This window comes from Enhydra lutris, unplaced genomic scaffold (assembly GCF_002288905.1).
Source record: "Enhydra lutris kenyoni isolate GAN:26980312 unplaced genomic scaffold, ASM228890v2 scaffoldscaffold12, whole genome shotgun sequence".
Classification (NCBI taxonomy): Eukaryota; Metazoa; Chordata; class Mammalia; order Carnivora; family Mustelidae; genus Enhydra; species Enhydra lutris.
The window spans coordinates 53173415-53192383 of record NW_019154096.1 but is presented as its reverse complement, the minus strand read 5'-3'; the positions used below and the strand labels follow the sequence as shown (position 1 = coordinate 53192383).

Sequence of the window (18969 nt, the reverse complement as noted above, 5' to 3'; positions counted from 1 at the left end):
GAAGTTCCCATCTCTACCTAGCACACTCGTCTTTTTTAAAAACAAAAAAAATTTTTAATTTTTTTCTTTGGGTTTGTACAAGAAATTTACAGTGTGGAAAAATATACAAGTGAAAACGAGGCCATAAACCTGGGTGTGGGGAGGGGCTCCTTGGTGACAAACACAAATAAACAAGACAATTCTGAGTTCTTCCTTTGGTCTGACTACAGCCCCCTCGCCCCAGGAGAGAGGCTGCAGGGCTGGAGCATGGGGGTCAGACCCCAGTCCCAGCCCTGGCCCCCCACCCCCAACATAGGCAGAGAGGAGGCAGGCACATCTGGAGCAGCTGGTGCTGTCTGGCTCTCCCTGGCTTTGGGGTAGGGGAGAGTGTGGAAAAGAGGGACCCCCCCTCCTCCCAGCCCCTCCACCCCCTCGTCAGGGACAAATGCGGTTGGCAGAGTGGCAATGGCAGCAGAAGGAGGGGTGAGATGGGTCAAGTGAGTAGGAGCCTCTATGAGACAGTGAAACGGGGACCTTCAAGGGGGCTGATCTTGCTCAACCTAGTAAGAGGGCTGCCCCCAGGATCCTGGCAGAGGCCCAGAGGCCTGGATCTTGGGGCACAAGCAGCTCTGGGGCCCTCAGACCTGGGGGACCTCCGTGGTCCCAAGGTTCCCGCCCCACTGCAGTCAAGCTCCCTGTTGCTCCGGGATGCCAAGGGCCCTAGATCTCGGTGGCAGTGATCTCCTCCAGGCAGATGCAGGGGGCCGGCTCAGCCAGGCCCAGGTCAGCGAGCTCCCGGGCCTCCAGCTCCAGGCTGAGCTGCTGCAGCTCCTGCTCCAGCTGCCGGTTACGCCGGTACATCTGGACGTAGTTGTGCTGCAGCTGCTTCTGGTAGCGGATCACCTGCTCCTTCTCCGCCTGCCAGGCCAGCCGCTCCCCCTCGAAGCTGTCCCGCTGCTCCTCCCCCCGCCGCCGCTCCCGCTGCAGTTCTGCCCGCAGCCGTTCCACCTGGGCCCGCAGGCTGCCCCCGACGCCGGCGGCCGCCCGCTGCGCCTTGGCCTCATCACTCTCTGCCAGGAGGAAAGGGTCCGTGGCGGCAGGTGGCCCGGGGAGTTCCCGGAGTCCGGCTGCCTCGGTGTCCAATTGGCCAGCTTTCTCTCGGAGTCGCTCGGCCTCCTGGCGGTGCCGCTGCAGCTCCTGGGAACAGGCCTCCAGCTCCAGCTCCCGGGCCCGGGCCGCCTCCTGCAGGCCCCGAGCGCGGCCCTCGCTGACCCGGAGTGCAGCTCGGGCCTCTCGCAGCGCCACCCGCAGGGCCACCAGCTCACTGCCCTTCTGCACCAGCTCTGCCTGGGACTCCTTCAGCTGCTGCTTCAGCAGGGAGATCTCACCTGACTTCTGGCACACCTAGGGGTGGGAGGGGATCGCGAAGCCTGGTGAGAAGTTTTCTCCCACAGGCTCGGGCCCCGAGATCACACGGGCTCTCCAGGGACAGTTTGTTTGATCTTGACACCCACTACATGGACAGAGACACTAAGGCGAGCCCAGTGACATGTCCAAGGTCATATGGCTAGTAAGTGGCAGAAGTAAAACGCAGACCCAGATCTTTTTCCTTCAAAGCAGGTGACTTCCAACCATCATGACACACTGCAGAGCCCCAGGGACTGGCTGGTGGCAGGTTGTGCAGGCGTGGGAGCCACCAAGAGGCACCCCAGCATTTTGGGGAAACGCGCAGACGCTGGAGCCACAAGGCCTGGGTTGCGATCTCAGCTCTGCCACTGACTAGCAACCATTCCGGGCTCCAGGCCTTCTCAGCTCAGAAATGGAGATGAACAACAGCCACCTCACAGGGCTGCTCTGAGGATCGCAAGATCCACTCTAAGTAACAGCTAGAAAGTTCTGGGCGCAGAGCAGGCTACATTCCTTTTCTTACTGGTTGGGAGGCAGTGGATGGGAATGCCACTGGCTATGTGAGCACTCGACCTGACCCAAGGACACCTACAATGATGGCACGAGGAGACCCTCCCCCTACCCAGAAAGGGAAGCTTGAGGGGGATCTTCATCTCCCGGAGGTGAGGACGGGGAGGATCTCTGGGAGTAGGAGGCTGGAGGGGGAGTGGTATGGCTGGACCCTTTGAGCCCCGCTCCCCGCCCCTCCTGGCCTGGCCCACCTCCCACTTGGTCTCCTCGAGCCGCGGCCCAAGCTCCCGCTGTTCCCGCTCAAAGGTGGCACAGCGCCGCTCCAGCTGCTCCCGCTCCTGCAACAGCTGCGCGAAGTCGTCCTGCAGCTGCCGCTTCTCCTGCTGCAGCTGGAACACCTGCAGCTGGAGCAGCTGCTGGGCCCGCTGCACCCGCTGGGCCTGGGTGGCACTGTCGTCCCGCAGTGTCTCTCGTTCCCGTGGCCAGTGCCGCTGCCGCTCCTCGTAGGCCTGGGGACAGAAGGCAGACCTGGGTCCCAGCGGCTCCCCTCCACATCCAGCACCCCCTGCCATGGCCCTCCACCACTCCCAGGTCACCGACTGCTCTGGCAGCCTATGGCTGGGCTCAGGGACAAGAGACTCCACTCAGCCATGAGAAAAAGTAGGGTAACTCTAGTCACAACCACTTCTAGGATTCTAGAAACGTCAGAATAGCAAACGCTTCTGCAGGAATTCCTAGGTGCCAGGCGTCATTCTAAGCACTCCACAGCCTTTGCCTGACTTAATCCTCATAATAACCCCAGAAGGCCAGAAATCTCCCCATCTATAGCTGAGGAAAACGAGGCTCAGCACCGTGAAGTGTCTCGCTCAAGTCTGAAAGACAATAAATGGCGGTGCTGGCTGGGCATCCTCACCCGCCCCGCAGGTGAAGCCCAGACAGCTGGGCGGAGGACTCCCCGACGCCTCACCGGCGCCCCCCCACCCCCTACCGTGTCCCCCCAGCACACATGGAAATGCTCCTGGGACTCCCAGCTCCTGTGGATGTCCTGCCACACCACCCCCGTTATTGCTGCTGGCCACACCTGGCACATGGTCACCTCACTCTCGTCCAGACTGTCCCGCAGCTGCTGCAGCTCTGCCTCACGGTCGTGGAGCTTTCCTTCCAGGACACAATGCAGCAGGGCCTCATCCGAAGGGGGTGGTGGGGGTGGGGGTGGGGAACGCTCCCCACAGGAGCTGCTGTCAGGGGAGGCCCGGGTGCCGCTGCCCAAGAGCCCCCCAGCCACACGGCCTCCCAGGGAGCCTGTGCTCTTGCTGGAGGAAGATCGACCACTGTCCGAGTGGGAGGGCCCAGTCGGGGCCCCTCGGGCTGGTCCGGGCAGCGCCCCCCGCCCCGGGCCGTGGGAGGGCAGGTGCCCACCAGGGGAGTGGCTGGCTGGCTCGGCACCCCCGGTGCTGTAGGTGGGCAGGCTGGACAGTGAGTTTCGGCCCGAGTCAGACAGTGTCCCCGATGGGCAGCCGCTGGCCCAGCCACTCAGTGCCAAGGGTTTGTCAGCAGCCGAGGAGGAGGAGGAAGAGGAGGACGAGGCAGGGCCCCCAAACAGCTGTGTTAGGCTGCCCTGGCTCCCAGACAGTCCGGCGGCCCGAGGACCCAGGAAGCTAGGTAGGGATGGTGCCCCTCGAGGTTTGGGTAGCACTGGCTTGAAGGCTGTTGGGCGGATCAGGATTTTCTCCATGTTCTGAAATGAGGTGCCACGTGACACTGGGGATGAGCTGCCCGATCTTTCAAAGCCCTTGTCATACTCCCTGCCCTCCCATCTGGGGTCCCCGATCCCCACACATTAATACTAACTGCTACCACCAGCTGAGGGCCTCCTGACATCCCTTATATCAAGCCATTTAAAAGGCTCGTCTCCGATCATCCCAACAGCCATACGAGTAAAATATGATCACTACGCCCATATTACAGATGGGCAAGTGGAGGCTCGGCAAAGTTAAAGGCCTTATTCATAGTCAGATTCATAGCTGTTGCATTCGCAGGAGTCGGAGCAGCTCGCCTCTGAGCACACGTCATGTGACAGGCACCAGACTCAACACCGACATACGTCATGTGATGGAATGCTCTTGACCATCACTGGAGAGCTGACATGGTGCATCCACATTACAAATACAGAACCTCGGGCTCAGAAAGGTCAAGTGACTTCCCTGAGGTCATGCAGCCGGAATGAGGCCGAGCTGGGATTGGAACCCAGGTCTGGTGACTCTGCAGCCCACGTCTCTCCTCTAAATCGGCCCCCAAATTCCAGCTTCTTCAGGGGGCTCCTGATTCCACCCTGACCCCAAAGAAAAGGCTGGTCCTCACCTTCTCCAGCTTTCCAGAGACAGGGATGAGCTTGGGTGGGGGGCCGCGGAGATGGGCACTGCGTGCCCGCTGTTCTCGGGCATCCTCAATGTCACTGCTTGGGCTGGGGGGTGATTCTGCCCGGAAGTCCTCGTTGATGTAGGTGAAGCTGGTGGCAGGGACGGCTTTCCTAGGGGGCACTGCTGGGCACAGCGGCTCCTGTGCTTCATAGCCACCCCGTAGCAGGCCATCCTGCTGGCGGAAGAAGGTAGGCCCAGGGGGGCCGTGGTGGCGGGGAGGTGCTGGCCCCCCGGGGCAGGGCCGGCCTGAGATGAGGCTGCTCACGCTGCCCATGGCTGGAGCTTGTGGGGCAGTGGTGGCCTCAGGAGCGGGCTCCAGTGGCACTGGCAGAGTCTGTACAATGGCCATGGCGACAGAGGCTCAGGCCTGGCCAAGGGCCTCCAGGGGAACCTGTGAGCAGGGCAGTGGTGTCAGAGTCCTTTCACCTTGAGCCCCTCCCTATACAAGTCCCTCAGTCCCTCTCCTGACCCCTTGTCCTACATCAAACAGCTTCCTGACATCAGTCCATGATGCCCTGATCCCCCAGGGCTCCTTCTCCAAGCACTGGCAGGAAACTCAGATCTTCCTGGGATCCAGATCACCGCCCAGCTCCGGTCTGAACAGGGCTAAGGGCTGACCCTACCAAGCAAAGACGATGAGGGGAAGGGAGGACTGGTGGTTATGCAGGGCCCCAGCCCAAACCTGCATCCCTCCCAGAGGCTGGGACGCCAAGTTTAGGAGGGAGTTCTCTACCAACGCCCAGCACAGGTTCGCAGTCCCCTGGGACAGGTGGCCTCATTAGAGGGTACTTGGGGCAGAGGCAACCTCAGGGACACAGCGACTCAGATGGTAATTAGCGAATAAAGAGCCAAGGCCAGGCAGTGCCCAGCCTCCCCCGAGCTGGGCCTCAGTTTCTCCCAGACAGAGAGGCGGCAAGGGTGGAGCTGGCCAAACGAGTAACCCAGAGCTTTTAGGGAGCCCACAGGTGCCCTCTGGGGTCTCCTGCCTTCTAGAGGTGGATGCAGGCTCATGCTTGCTTCCATGCCAACTCCTAGCCTCACCACACCCAATGAGTCTGGCCTACAGGAGCCCACACAGGCTTGCCGCCAACCTCTGGTTCTGTGAAACCATCCGGCTTTAGACATTCTCTGAGAAGTCCCAAGGGGATGAGGATGGAAGCCCCACCATCACCCACCATCACAGCAGCTGTTCACAGATCTCCCTTCCCTGGAACCCAGGGAAGAGGGCTCCACCTCCCCAGGCTCTGCTCCTTCCCGGAAGGGGACAGCAAACCTCCACCCGGAACTCCCTCCCCAGTCCGGAGGCCGAAGACCAGGACTCCGGCATCTGCTGAAGTCATCATGTAGAGCGGGGGCCAAGAAGTGGACAGAGAATTGCGGAGGAACAGGAGTTTGTGTTTGTACTTATCTGTGCGTGTGAGACCGTGCATGAGTCCTTAACAGTGTGTGGATGTGAAAATGTGTGAAAACGTCAGGAATTATTGTGTGTATGTGCCTGTTTGAGCAGCCGTATCAATACATTCCTATTATTCATATGTGCAGATTAACGTGTCATATGAGAGTACGAGTATGCATCGGGATCCCTCAGGAAATACGTAAAAGTAGTAACTGTGTATATGATACGGGAATTTGTGGTGTATGAGCTCAATTATCTTGAGTGTCTTTGGACGGATGTCCCTTCAGGTACACATGAGTTTATATGTAAAACTCCCCGTATCTTACATGAGCACACGAAGAGGAAAGTGAGGGTGCATAAGTACGCGCAGAGGAGTGTGTGTGTGCATGTGTGTACAGAGCATGTGTGAGAGTGGGTAGGAGCCTGGGGGAAAGCAGGGCCAACTGCGTGAGCAGAAGCCTGGGTCTTGTCACTCACTGGAGTGTGGGGAAAGGAGACACACATTATCTGACTCTGGCCTCCTTCTTTCTGGCTGGTATTCCGCTAGGCCTACCCTCCACCTCCCTACCAAGTCAAAGGACCCTGAGAACCAGGAAGGTATCCAGACTGAAGGTGGAGAAGCTAGGGGTTGGGACCTGGGGAAGAGTAGAGCCTACTACCAAGGGCACATGCCATCTCCTGCCCTCTCCCACACCACTCCAGGGCACAGAGAAAGCTGTGGGGAAGGGGATTCTTAGGGGGCAATGGAGGCCGGCACCTCTGTCCTCATTTGCCCACTTCAGTGAGCCCTGAGAAAGTGAGAAATAAGGGCAAGAGAGAGACAGACTCAGAGAAAGACAGACCCCAAAGACAAGAGACAAAGACTCAGAGAGGCCCCAGGGTCAGGCAGACAAGGAGACAAGCTGACCCAGTGAGCCTGGGTCCCTGAATCCCATCCCACAAAGCCAGGGGCCCCTAACCCAGAAGAGATATAAAAACTGGGCCCTAAGAGCCAGACACCCAGGGAGCCAGGGCCAGGCCTCTGGAAAGCCAGGCCCAGCCAGCCCGGCTCCAAGAGCGGGAGCCCGAGAGAGAAGGAGGGGCAAGTGGAGGCTCCATTTTGAGAAATGCGTTGCGGCTGTGGGAGAGGGAACCCCTGGCTCCCCCCAGCACTCCCTGAGTAATCACTCTGGCCCAGCACACTCACACTCACACACACACCCTTGGGCTGGGGGCACCGAGCGCTGGGTTCAGCCAGTGCCCGAGGCAGGTCTGGCTAAGCTGAACTCCCACAAACCTGTTTTGGGGGCTGAAGAGTTGGGGAAAGTCTCCCCCCACCAAACTCCAAAGACCGGTCAAGCGGGATCAAGTCTGAGATCACGAGTTCCCATTCCGCGACAGGAAGCCGGAGCCCCCAACCCACCCTCTAAAGCCTCCCCCGCTTCCCCCGCTTCATTAAGTGGGGGCGGCTGGGGGCTGCCGCCTCCCCACCGGCCCTCCGCCGCGCAGAAGTTGGGGGCGCCCCCAGGTCGCCTCCCAGCCCCGGCCCCCCCTCACCTCCGCCGCGCCGCTCCATGCTCAGTCCCGGGCCGCCCCCAGCGCTCCACAGGCGCGCCGCCCGGCTCCAGCCCGTGCGCGGCCACTCGGAGCCGCCCGGCCCGGCCCGGCCCCGCCTCCGCGGCGCCCCCCGGCCCGACCGGCCCCCGTCCGGCCCAAGTGGGCGGCGCAGCGCGGGGGAGGGGTCCGAGGGGCGTCCCCGCCCCGGGCGCGGACACGCGCAGGCACCCCGCGTCACGCGAGGCTGGCGGGACGCACGCGGGGGCCGCGCCGCGGGACTCAGGATCACCGCCCCCCCGCCAACCTCTGAAGCCCGGTCGGCTCAGGACTCGGTAGCGGCGGCGGGTCACCCTCTACCCCTACCCGGGCCCCGGGGCCAGCGGCAGCTGGTCATTGTTCGAGCACAAAGGACCAGGCGCCACGGCGGCCGCCCTTCCCCCTCCGCTCCTCCGGTCGAAGCCTGCCCCACAAGACACACTCTGCGGCTTCGGAGTCCAGAGCGGGGCGCCGAGGGTCAGCTGCCCCCCCGCCTCGGCTGCTGGAACCCTGCTCCCCAGGACTGGTCGGGGACCCAGGCTCGGGCCCTGCCTGCCCCACCCCCAGCGGTTGATGGAGGCATATTCGGACTTGCGGAGGTGGCGCCACCTGGCGACACATTTGGAGAATACACCGTCAGCCCCCCCAGCCTTGGGGGCCCCTACCTGGCTCCCCAGCACTGTACCCTCTCGACCCCGCGAGCCCAGGACTGCCCCGGGCGCGGCTGTCTGCTCCCCAGCTTTCCTTCAGAACCATCTGTTAAGAGAGAGGTCACTGCTGGGAGAGAGAGGCAGCCCCTGCCCCCTCCCCCCATGACTGGGGTGAGGCGGTCCAAACCTACAGTCCAAACCTACACCAGCCTCACAGCTGACAACACTCCTCTGTCTTCTCGGGTCACAGATAGTCTCACCCTCTTGCAAACAACACAGTCTTCATAACACCCACACGACCTTTCCCACATTCAGTCCCACGCAGCCACAACCACAATCTCATCCATCACGTGGTTCCATGTTCCTTCTTTCCATAATCTTTCAGTCTAACTCACACACAGACATACCTGGGTGTCACACACCTTGCTGTGCACAGTCTTTCCCATCGACTCAAAGCCCTTCCTACACAGACACAATTTTAAATGGGCTTCCTCTCCTAAGCCTCTTCCACACACTGGTGGCCTCCTTCAGTCAGACAACTTACACACACACACACACACACACACACACACACACACACGTGGTGTTTCACAAACATTTTACCACACAGACCTTCCTCCAGGGGTCTCTGTGCCCCAGTCAGGTCAGCTGACACCCACACCCCTGGGCAAGGAGCTCCTCCCACCACCTACTTGCATCCCCACCCCCAAGGCCAAGGCCTGCCAGAGCTCCTCTGCCCCAGGAAGGAGCATCCCCCCCTTCCAGGCCACAACCCTGGCCAGCTCTCAGCTCTATTTTTAGCTCCATGGAAAGGGTTGTTTTTCTTTCTTTTTCCCTGGAAAGGGAGACATAGCCCAACCACCCTCAGGCTCACCCCAGACCCTGATCCTCACAAGAACAGACTGAGCCCCTCTCCCCAGTAAAGACCCCCTCCTCTGGCCTTGCCCTGATCCCAGCCTCTTGGGGGACCAGGAGCCTCCTCCCCTTTCTGGCAGCCAGCCCAGAAGCTCAGGCAGCAGCTGGGCTCAGCATGTGTGGAGGGGTGGAGGGTGGGGCAGAGAAGGAGGCACAGGGCTGCTGCCCACTCCCTCATTCCCTGGGGGAGGGGGCTCATCCTCCCTTCTAGGCGAGGGACATAGGCCCACTCCCGTATTTAGGGGACATTTACCCTCATGCATTCTCCGGGAATGGAGGGCTTCCACTCTTGCACGAGTGGGCTTTCTGTTCCTACAGTGAGAGGAGGAGCTCTCCGTTCTGCAAGTTGGGGTGGTGGTAGGAAGGGGACCCACCGGCGCTCAGGCAGCTGTTCCCCAGACTGGAGGTATGATGCGGGGGCTGCTGTACACTGCCGTCCAGCGATACCTTCAGGGATGAGGGCACCATGAACATGTTGGGGTGAAGGAAAGAGAGGAGCCCAGGTAACCCCACCGAGCCCTACAGTCTTTAGTCCTGTGCTACCCGGACTCCAGGGGGCGTTGTGCTCCCATTTCTGGGGGAAGGCTTAACGTTTCTCGAGGCGGAGAATGGAATACAGCCCGGCAGGAGATCTTGCAGACTCGCCCAGGACTGGGGAGGCCGGTCCTCGCCCAGCTGCGGGGGTGGGGGAGCACAGCCCACTTGTCTGCGAAGCGATCACGTGCTCAGCGCCTGTTTACGTCTTAGTCTTCACCTGTGGGCGGCCAGGAAGCAGGAACCTCCGGAGTTGTCCCACCCGGCCCGCCCCCGTCGGCGGTCGCCGGGCAGCCCTTTTCTCCCACCCCCGTCAAGTACGCGACAGCAGAGCACCCTGTCCGCTGGGGGTCCCTGTGGGCCCGTGGCGCTGCTCCAGGGACTGCAAGGGTAACCCAGGGCGCGTCCTTTCTGGAATGCACGTGTGTTCGTGTGTCCCAAGTGCGTGGGTCTGTGTGCGTGCGTGTATGGACCCGTCGGCGAGTTTCCGTGTCGATTCCCTGTTCAGGCTCCTCGCCTGCAACCCCCAACCCCCAGCCCAGAGTGGGACCCCCTCCTCACTCCCACCCCCGGCTTCCCTAGACCGGGAAAGTTCGTTCCGGAGCCGGGATGTGCGGGAGGCTGGAGTTCCGACACCTCCACCGCCCCACCACTCACCCCGCGCCACCTGCGCCGCTGCTCCACCTCCTGCCCAGCTCCAGCTCCAGCACGGGCACTTCCTCGCCGCAGATCCGCCGGCTCGCAGCCAGCTCCGGGCTCCGGACTCCGGGCGCCCGCCTGGCCCGGCCTGGTAGAGCGGGGCGGGGCGGGGCGGCTGAGGCCGCGCCCCCGACCCAGGGAGGGGAGTGGTCTGCCCCGCACACCCCCTACCCCCCAACAGCCGACCTGGTACCCAGCCCCGCGGAAGCTCGGCGGTGATGAGGCTGCCCCTCTGGCCTCCGACTTCACAGCTTTCTGGATTTGGTTTTCGACGTGGGGGAAGGGACGACCAGCACGTGACCGAGAACTACTCTACCTGGCCGCCCTAACCGGGTCCGCGATAGGGCTTTACTGCCACCTGCCTTGCCGGGTAGGGAATCAGGCCGGACCCACTCCGCGCATTCCCCAGGAGCAAGGAAAACCCCTAGGAAGCAGACAAAGACCGCTCGGGTTTCACCAAAACAGACCCCGCCCCGCCCTCCGGTCGGTCGGAACTGCCCTAGCAGAACCAGCACCTCCCCTCCCCCTGATCAGGAGTCCGTCCAGGTGAGCCTGTTTGCCAGTCCTGGGCCCCCACAGAGCAAGGCCAGGCTTCCCTTCTACTCCCGAAGTTCCACCCACAGGCACAAACAGGAAGTTGCACGGTACTGCGGGGTGGCACCTAGGGCTCCCTCCGTGGCACCCAAGGCAGCCTGTGGCAGGGTACCTACAGCTCTCTGGACCGTACTTGCAGCCTGAGTACTTGGGCAGCCAGAGTCCAGTGAATTTAGTCTCTTCTCAAACCCACCTGTAGTAAAGAAACTGGAGGACCCAAGATGCCCCCTCACAAATATGACGCTAAGTCTGAGGACAGGGCTGTAGATCCAGCTGGCCCCATTGTGGCCAGGCCCTTCCTGATCTCTCAGGGAGATTATTAGTATCCAATCGGATATAGGCTGAGCCCAAGTAATTTGCCTAGATCCACTCTGGTTGGGCACAGGGACAATGGCTCCCAGGGACCTTATACAGGACCCAGGGATCCCCCACTGCTTTCTAGGCTCCAGGGACTCCTGAACACACTTTGAGCTAATCTTGATGTGAGGAGTTTAGGACAGGTGTGCAGTGGAATGTGTTTGCGGATGGTCTGGGGGGTCTGGGGGATCATTAACTTCCCCTCCCTCCCATCATTCTGGTTTGCGCTGTGTGTGTGGAGTCTGCTAGGAGGGCTAGGCAAGACGAACAGGCAAGTTGTATCTACTCTTCTATCCCCAGTTCACAGAGACCTCAAAAAGGTCCCCTAATGGAAATCCCTAAAGGATTTCCTGAGAGAGAACACACCAGGCGTTTCCAGTAAACCAGAGTCCTCAGAGGTAGGAATGACCTGGTGGTGTACATCTGGAACACATGGCTGACGTTCAATGTTACAGACCCTGGGTGAGGCAGAGACCAGCCAGCGGCTGGGAATGATTACTGCGGGATTAGGAGGACTGGCTCCAGCCAGTCTGGGAGAGACCCCCAGAAGGGAGGCCCTGGAGGAGCTACCCCCTCCCCCCCACCGCAGGTTCTTCCCCAGAGAGCAGCTTTGTTCCAGGGTGTTCGGGAGACAGTTGTAGCCACAGTTCTCACACACAACAGACCAGACACCCCAGAGCCTTCCACAGGGCCCCAGAAGCAGCCCCCTTAGGTGGACTGGGAGGACTTGATAAGGCAGCCCTGTTCAAGGGAGCAGGAAACCTCTGCCCACCCTTACAAAAGTCTTCTCCCCATTCCCTCAGAACATCTTGCATTCTGACCATCCCTGCATGCAAATCTAAAGGGAAAAATGGGACTTTAGGATATCAGAGGAAGTGAGATGGGAAAGTGCCCTCATTTAAACTATTTCTGACAAGGTCTCTAACTTTACAATCTCCTTCAGTACTTGTTAAAAAAGAGGAATCCTGCACCTTTCCTCAGACCTCCAAAATTAGAAACGTCTGTGCATGCTTACTGGAGAGTAGGCCCTAGGTTCTGCATTTTTAAAGAGCCCCAGGAGTTCTGACACATATGAACATAAGAGAAACATTTGAGCATACAAGGTCGAGGAAAATGGTCGGAGAGCCAGATAAGAAAACACGGAGTATGAATCCACATTGAGAGGTCATTGAGTGGCTCATATCACCTAGGGACAGCTGGTCAGGCGGGGGCCCAGGCATGTGGCCCAGTGACCCACACCTCTGTCACAGATCACATGGATAGCCTCAGGGGAGATAGGGATAAAGAGGCACCATCCTGTCATCCCGAAGCCAACAAGAGGCATAAAGGGATGTGTGGGTCAAGGTCCTTTAATGCCTCTGCTTCCTTGGGGGTGCACAGCTCAAAGATTCCCAATTCAAATCAAGAGGAAAATCCAGTTATAGGCTGGGGAGACACCTGGTGGACAAACAAGAAAAAACACAGAAACAAAGGCAATGGCAAAAAGTTTTTTTCAGTATAACTAGAAAAGGCTTTACAAAAAGTTATGACTGTGTCCACTCCAGTGGTCTGAGGCAGCATAACATGAAATCAGTGTCCAGGTGGCAGGCACTCTGGGCTCACAGCTTTCTTCTCTGGCCAGCTTCCACCTCTGGGGCCCTGATATTACAGGGCCAAGCACCTAGGATCCGATGGTGGCAAGTGCCACCTCCTGGCAGGGTCCAGAGTGGGCCGCAGAGGACTCTGATGCCCACCATGTCATCCTGTAGCTCCAAACCTAGGCTGGAGGTTTGGCAAGAAGTCCTCTATTCCCTTCCAGGTTCAGAGGGCCTGAACCCAGTGCTTTGAACTCAACTTGCTCATTCCCACCTCAGGGCCTGTGTCTAATTTTCCCTCTGCTTGGATCCCTCTTTCTCTAGATGTTCACATGGCTCCATCCTAGTTCTTTTAGGCCCCATCTTCAATGTCCTCTGCTTAGAGATACCTGTTCAGACCTTAAACTAGCCTATAAGCATTACTGCATTACTGTTTTTTCTTCATAGCCTATCTCGCTGTCTGAAACTGTTTTGTTCGTTTTTTTTCTTGTCTCCCTTACCAGACTGCAGGTTCTAGAGAAGCAGAGACTTCATCTGTCTTGTCAGTATTGTACTCCCAGGACCTAGAACAAACCTTGGCACACAGGAGGTTCTCAAATATTTGCTAAACTGAATTCTCCCGGTATGGAATTCTGCCCTAGGTAGGCCCCTCTGACTGAGGGGGGTCCCTAGCTTGAGACCACAGGACAGAGGTAGCCTAAGCAGAGGACTAAGAAAGTCTATGTCTCAGCCTGTGTCTTGTCAGGTTCATTTCAGAGTCCAGCTCTCCAGTGCCTTCACCTTGAGGGCTTAGAGGGGTTTGGCTGGTAGGAGTGGTGGGCCTGACCCAAGCAAGTCTCAGAGTTCTGGGGCACAGCCCCCTTTCTGCCAGAAGAGGGCTTTTTGGTCACTAGCCCATTGTCATCCTTGACCTTCTTGAGCCGAGCCTTGCTCTTTGGTGGTATGGAGAAGGTAAGAGAGCTCTTGTTGAATTCCAGTGGGAAGACACCTACGTCTCCATCAAAGCGGTTCTTGGACACCTGCAGATACCGTTTCCCTGGACCAGTGACCAGCTTCCTGTCCTGTAGAATCAGAACGTTGTCTGCTTCCTGGCTTGCCTGGGGGATTGGGGCAGGAGGAGGAAGAAGCAGTGAGAAGACATGAGAAGAAGAAAGGAAGGCTGAACCTCCAGGGAAGAATGGCAAAGCTCCCTGAACTACTGACCAAGATGAGGGGGCCACTTGAGTCTTTCAGTTGCTCGACTATCTCACTGCCCCGGATTCTGTAAACGCTGTTCCTTCTGCTTGTGACACTTCTCCTCCACAGCTCACCACCCCACTCTACCCCATCTTCTTGTCATTCAGGTCTCAGTCTAAATGTCACACTTCATCAGAGACCATTCCTGACCCCCATAAAGAAAGAACCACCATCTTTGCACATCTGTGTCACTCTCTTCCCTAGCTCCATGTTTGTTCCGTTGTGGCATAGTTTGTGCTCCTCACCCTGGACTCCCTGTGCCCAGCCCAAGCCTAGCACGTAACAGGCACTCAGCATATCCCTGGAAGCTCCAGGATCAGGCTGGTCCTGCTGCCCACAACGCCCTCCCATTATTCGATTATTTAACACTTACTGTCTGCCAGAACTCAACCCAACCTCTGTTGACACCTCCTCTTCCCAAATGGGCAAGAAGTCTCCCCAGATGTCCCAGGCCGACTCAGATGTCTCATTGTTCCCCAAATACCTGTGTTGCCTATTGTAGCTCCTATCATACTGACTTATAATCACTGTCTTACTATTATCCCCACTGGACGATGTGAGCTCTTAGAGGGCAAAGAGGGCAAAGGACCAACTAACTATTATCAGCCTTTGTATTCCTAACACACGTGTTCCTCATGTCATGGCCCCAGAGGCGGCTATCTCCTGCCTCTTCCAGGTGGACAGTCAAGATTATTTAAGGCTGAATGAAGGCCATCCCTGGTCACACCTGTCTCCTCTACTATCCAAAGTTTAGGCTCCTCTAAAGGCCACTTACTTTGGCTGAACCAAAAATGGATGCTGTCTGCAGTTCCTTATCATCGTCCTCCTTCCGGGGATGAATGACCAGTGTCACATGGCAGCTATTGTCTGTTGCAAACTTTCGAAAGGCCCCAACAATGTAGTCTTGAGCCGCAATCCTGCCCCAACCCCAACAAAGTAAAGGCATATTCAGACAGAAGGATGAGAACATATCCATACTCTTGATTCATTTACAGCTCCCTGCAAACCGCCCACCCCACTCTACCCAAGGACTCACACTTAGGTCCCTATCCATCCTTCCCACTTCCACAACTCACACCTCTATGAAGACAGAAATACACATGGGGTGGTGTGTGCAAACACACATTTCAGGTAACAAAAGAGTACATTGTGCTTGCCTAAGGGCCAACTGCCTGAGAAGACATGCACGTTTGAGTGGGTTTTCCAGTGAGACGAGAGGACGTCACCTGTCTGTGGACAGCTGCTCATGCCCCATCATGAACTGCAGATTGTCGATGACCACGTGACAAATGTCATAGACATATACTGCATGTTGCATTGTGTCTATGACAGTCCTGGGGAGAGGAAGAGGCAAAGAATTCAAGAGTCAATTACAAGCAGTCTCTCTGAACCAGCCCAGCAGAAAAGTCAGCATTCCTGAAAATTCTGTTGGGGATCTGTTCTCCTGTCCTCCCATTCTTTGAAAACTCTAGGCCTCAGAATCTTACCTGATGCTCTGCTGCCCATGGAAAGTCATGAAATAGAGAGGCAGGTCTTCAAAGCGGTCAGCCCACTCGTCGTATCTGTCCAATTGTTCTTCTAGTCGCCCCACAGCAAACTGTGTCAGCATGACCCGGGCTAGTCTCACGTTGCTGATCTCAAAGCTACCCCAGAGTGTGTTTACCCCCTGGGTACACAAGTCTAGGGCATACTCACTGATGAATGTCGTCTTTCCACTGCCTGTTGGCCCTGCAGAGGGGTTGAACACAGACCTGGGTGAGGGAGGAAAGTTCTACCCTTAAAACCAAGACCTGGAGCAAGGGCTTCAAAGTTGGGAGAAACCTCCTCTTTAACATTTGTCATGTCCCAAACCCACGTGCTTTTGTCACCTGATCCTTTGCCTCTTACCCCAAGTAGTGATTTACCCCAAGGGCTCACCTGTGAAGACTGTCAGCTCACCCTTCCGATGACCCTTCAAGAGACGATTGAGGTCTGGGAAGCGGTTCCAGCGGATGCCAGCTGCCTGCTCCACATTTGACAGTTCTCCTAGCACCTCTTCCCGAAGCTGCCGGAAAGACACGATAGACTTGTGCCAGGCAGGAAGGGCAGTACGCAGAATACGAGAAAGATTTAAGCCTCGGTTCAGGGCCTCAAGGGGACGGGGCTGCTGGTCCCCAGGCCGCACCAAAGAGCATCGCTTGGGATTCAATTTTCGGGCAAACAACTTGGCAGCTTCCCAAGACCGAAGGTCATCTCCCAGCCAGAGCACAATACGTCGAAACTGTTCGAGGTAAGGGAGCAAGGCAGGGGGTAAGCAGGCCGTTCCTCGGGGTAGGGCAAGGGTGGGCAGTCCTGTGGATTGGTTCAAGGCCAGGCTGTCCAGCTCACGACTTGTCAGTACCACCTCAACATCTCGCCGACTGATCAGTGGTAATCCAAACAGATTGCAGTAGACACCAGGCCGGGGAATGGTGGTTTCCTTATAATGTACTTCATTTCCCTGGCCTTCAGCACTTAGTAGCTTCAAGCCTCGTAATCCCATACCTCCAGGGGAGAACCAAGGGAAGACAAGGCTGCGAGCAGGCCGCAAATACCGTACACTGTAACGCCTGAGTGTGTCATCTGTCACTTTGGTAAGGCCAAACATCACACGAGCCAGCTGGGCCTCCTCTGGTTCAGGCAGCTCCCAAAGAGGTATGGCTCGGTCCCAGATCCTCCGGATCTCCTCACTGTCCTCAGCTTCTGGGGCCTCACCAAGCAGGACCCCCTCTCTGGCCCCATCCCCTTGCCCCTCCACGCTGGCCTGGAAGTCTTCCCAGCTCCCCTCTGCTAGGCTGCTCATGCAGAGAAAGCGGCCTGTGGTCTTGTCAATGAAAAGGCTGAAGGAAGCAGTAGCACCAGTCTGGTCCTTGAGCTGCAAGGCCTTCACAAAGGGGCTTGGTGCCCGCAGGCAGCTGTGGCCATCCTGGAAGGGGATCCCATGTGCTCGCAAATACTGACGGATTTCAGTTGCAGTTACAGGCAACACTGGTACCTCCAAGGCTGGGAGAGCCTCCTTCCTGTACCTTCTGCGAGGAGGGCCTATGACCAAGCTTCTGGGCAGGCCTCTCTGACCCATCCACTCCCCACGCAGGGGCAGCAGGATACGGAGGGGGTACCCACCTCGAAGAAGTACCCACATTCTTAGTCAAATCGAATAAGTTACTAATTGAAATGCTTTCCTCCCTGGTTTGGGTGCCTTCACTAGGTCAGGACCTAGGGATCCTCTGCACAGCACTCTACAGAGCCCACTCGAGGTGGTTTCTTTCTCTCAACTTGTCCCTCATAATCATTCCTCTGAATCCTCTTCACCCCTCTGCATTGCTACTTCACATCTGTGCCCATCTTTCACGGCCGTGTGCCTCTCTCTGGCTCTCTACCTCTATGGCCCCGTACACCCACTTCCTCACGTCTACCACCCTCCACGCGGCCCCTCACCGCTGTGCTTTCTCTAGATCATCTCTTTACCACTCCCGCCCGGCCAGGGGATCTCCTCGTCGTCTCCATCTCTACCGCCACCCGCGTCGTTCCGGACTCCAAAGCGCTAGCCCCCAAGTGGAGGCCCTCCTCGCCGCTTCTTCCCTCAAAGGGGACTCGCCACGACTACAGCGCCACCGGGCGGCTCCCGCCAGTCCCCGCGCTCACCTCGACCCCGCGCCCATGTCCTCCCTCGGCTCTACTGACAAAAGCTGTGCTGTTCGCGACCCTGACCGCGCGTCACTACCATCCTCTCGCCCATCTAGCCCGCAACGTGGGTCACTGGCGCGCCTCGCACCGTGACCGCGGAAGCAAAACTCCGGCGCGCGAGTGTTCCCGGAACCGGAAGCTTCCGCGTTCGTCCCGCCCCCCCACCCCTCTCCTGCCCTCCAGGCTGGTCTGTGTTATCTGGGCGCTGCGGACATGACGGCGCGCGGGACCCCGAGCCGCTTCCTGGCCAGTGTCCTCCACAACGGGCTGGGTCGCTACGTGCAGCAGCTGCAGCGTCTCAGCTTTAGCCTCAGCCGCGATGCGGCGTCGTCTCGCGGCGCCAGGTGAGTCGGGCGAAGGGCGCGGGGTGCTCTCCGGGCTGAGGTCGCCCCGGGTCAGCGGTCGCTGTGCTTACTCTTCTCGGCTTCCTCAGGGAGTTCGTGGAACAGGAGGTGGCTGACTTCGCCCGACGGAACCCGGGGGTCGTAATATACGTGAACTCGCGGCCGTGCTGTGTGCCCAGAGTAGTGGCCGAATACCGTGAGTGGGGCCGGAAGAGGGCTGGAGGGCAACGTGGCGGGGGGGTGGAGGCTGGACCCGCTCGCCTTTCGCGGGTCTGACCCCTGATCCATCCGCTTCCTCTCCTCCCACCCCCTCCCTTCGGCCAGTTAACGGGGCAGTGCGCGAGGAGAGCATCCACTGCAAGTCAGTCGAGGAAATTGCGACGCTCGTGCAGAAGCTGGCGGACCAGTCGGGCTTGGATGTGATCCGTATCCGCAAGCCCTTCCACACGGACAGCCCTAGCATCCAGGGTCAGTGGCACCCCTTCACCAACAAACCGACAACGCTAGGCGGGCTGCGCCCGCGAGAGGTTCAAGACGCTGCCATAGCCCAGGTGCAAGTGCCATGAAGAGTTGCTCCACCAACTCCAGTCCCAGGCTTTGGACTCTCACCCCAGTGGGGGTGGTTCTTCCTCTTTTTCCAAGCCCACACAGGCAGATAGAGCCCTTCAAAAGGGAAATTGACGCCAGAGCTTTTGCTTGGGAGAAGGAGCTGTTTTCTCGTTGCTCAGGAGGCAGGGCAGTGACTTTGTCTCCTAATTCTTCCTTATTTGACATTCCTGAGACCTGACTTCAAGGATATTACAGGATCTGTTCTGAAGTCCAGTCTGAGAATAGTGATCTCAAATCCCAGCGTGAGGTTTCATGATTGGCATCTGAAGAATCCCCAGTGTCCTATATCTGCAACCTTTGAGCTAGAGGAGAAGCATCTTACACTCTGCTGTGAACATGGCATTAGGATAACCACTTTATACCCGTGTGAATGTTTAGAATAGAAAAGTGAGGTTAGGGCGCCTGGGTGGCTCAGTGGGTTGGGCCTCTGCCTTCAGCTCAGATCATGAGCTCAGAGTCCTGGGATCG

At 58.2% G+C, this 18969-nt stretch overlaps 4 protein-coding genes across 11 annotated transcripts; 2 read left to right on the top strand and 2 right to left on the bottom strand.

Moving 5' to 3' along the window:
* Nucleotides 1-51: 51 nt before the first annotated feature.
* LOC111145072 (leucine zipper tumor suppressor 2) lies at nucleotides 52-10507 on the bottom strand. Of its 8 annotated transcripts, none has more exons than XM_022499686.1 (6): nucleotides 10041-10507; nucleotides 9103-9603; nucleotides 4258-4707; nucleotides 2978-3634; nucleotides 2148-2405; nucleotides 52-1383 (listed from the first exon to the last, which is right to left on the bottom strand). In XM_022499686.1, the coding sequence occupies exons 3-6, from the start codon at nucleotides 4663-4665 to the stop codon at nucleotides 700-702; spliced, it is 2007 nt and encodes a 668-aa protein (XP_022355394.1). In that variant the 5' UTR covers nucleotides 4666-4707; nucleotides 9103-9603; nucleotides 10041-10507; the 3' UTR covers nucleotides 52-699. The 8 variants fall into 8 exon arrangements, with proteins under 8 accessions (XP_022355394.1, XP_022355398.1, XP_022355396.1 ...); XM_022499690.1 differs by having other exon boundaries at nucleotides 9103-9296; XM_022499688.1 differs by lacking the exon at nucleotides 10041-10507 and having other exon boundaries at nucleotides 9103-9296; nucleotides 9393-10017.
* Nucleotides 7266-10177, top strand: LOC111145025 (proline-rich protein 2-like). Its single transcript, XM_022499643.1, has 2 exons — nucleotides 7266-7965; nucleotides 9966-10177. The coding sequence occupies exons 1-2, from the start codon at nucleotides 7266-7268 to the stop codon at nucleotides 10175-10177; spliced, it is 912 nt and encodes a 303-aa protein (XP_022355351.1).
* Nucleotides 10508-12507: 2000 nt separating the features above from the next.
* Nucleotides 12508-17630, bottom strand: LOC111145384 (twinkle mtDNA helicase). Its single transcript, XM_022500253.1, has 5 exons — nucleotides 15761-17630; nucleotides 15331-15571; nucleotides 15070-15177; nucleotides 14619-14760; nucleotides 12508-13704 (listed from the first exon to the last, which is right to left on the bottom strand). The coding sequence occupies exons 1-5, from the start codon at nucleotides 17001-17003 to the stop codon at nucleotides 13384-13386; spliced, it is 2055 nt and encodes a 684-aa protein (XP_022355961.1). The 5' UTR covers nucleotides 17004-17630; the 3' UTR covers nucleotides 12508-13383.
* A 46-nt stretch (nucleotides 17631-17676) lies between these two features.
* LOC111145167 (mitochondrial ribosomal protein L43) lies at nucleotides 17677-18941 on the top strand. Its single transcript, XM_022499870.1, has 3 exons — nucleotides 17677-17892; nucleotides 17982-18088; nucleotides 18217-18941. The coding sequence occupies exons 1-3, from the start codon at nucleotides 17762-17764 to the stop codon at nucleotides 18456-18458; spliced, it is 480 nt and encodes a 159-aa protein (XP_022355578.1). The 5' UTR covers nucleotides 17677-17761; the 3' UTR covers nucleotides 18459-18941.
* Nucleotides 18942-18969: the final 28 nt, after the last annotated feature.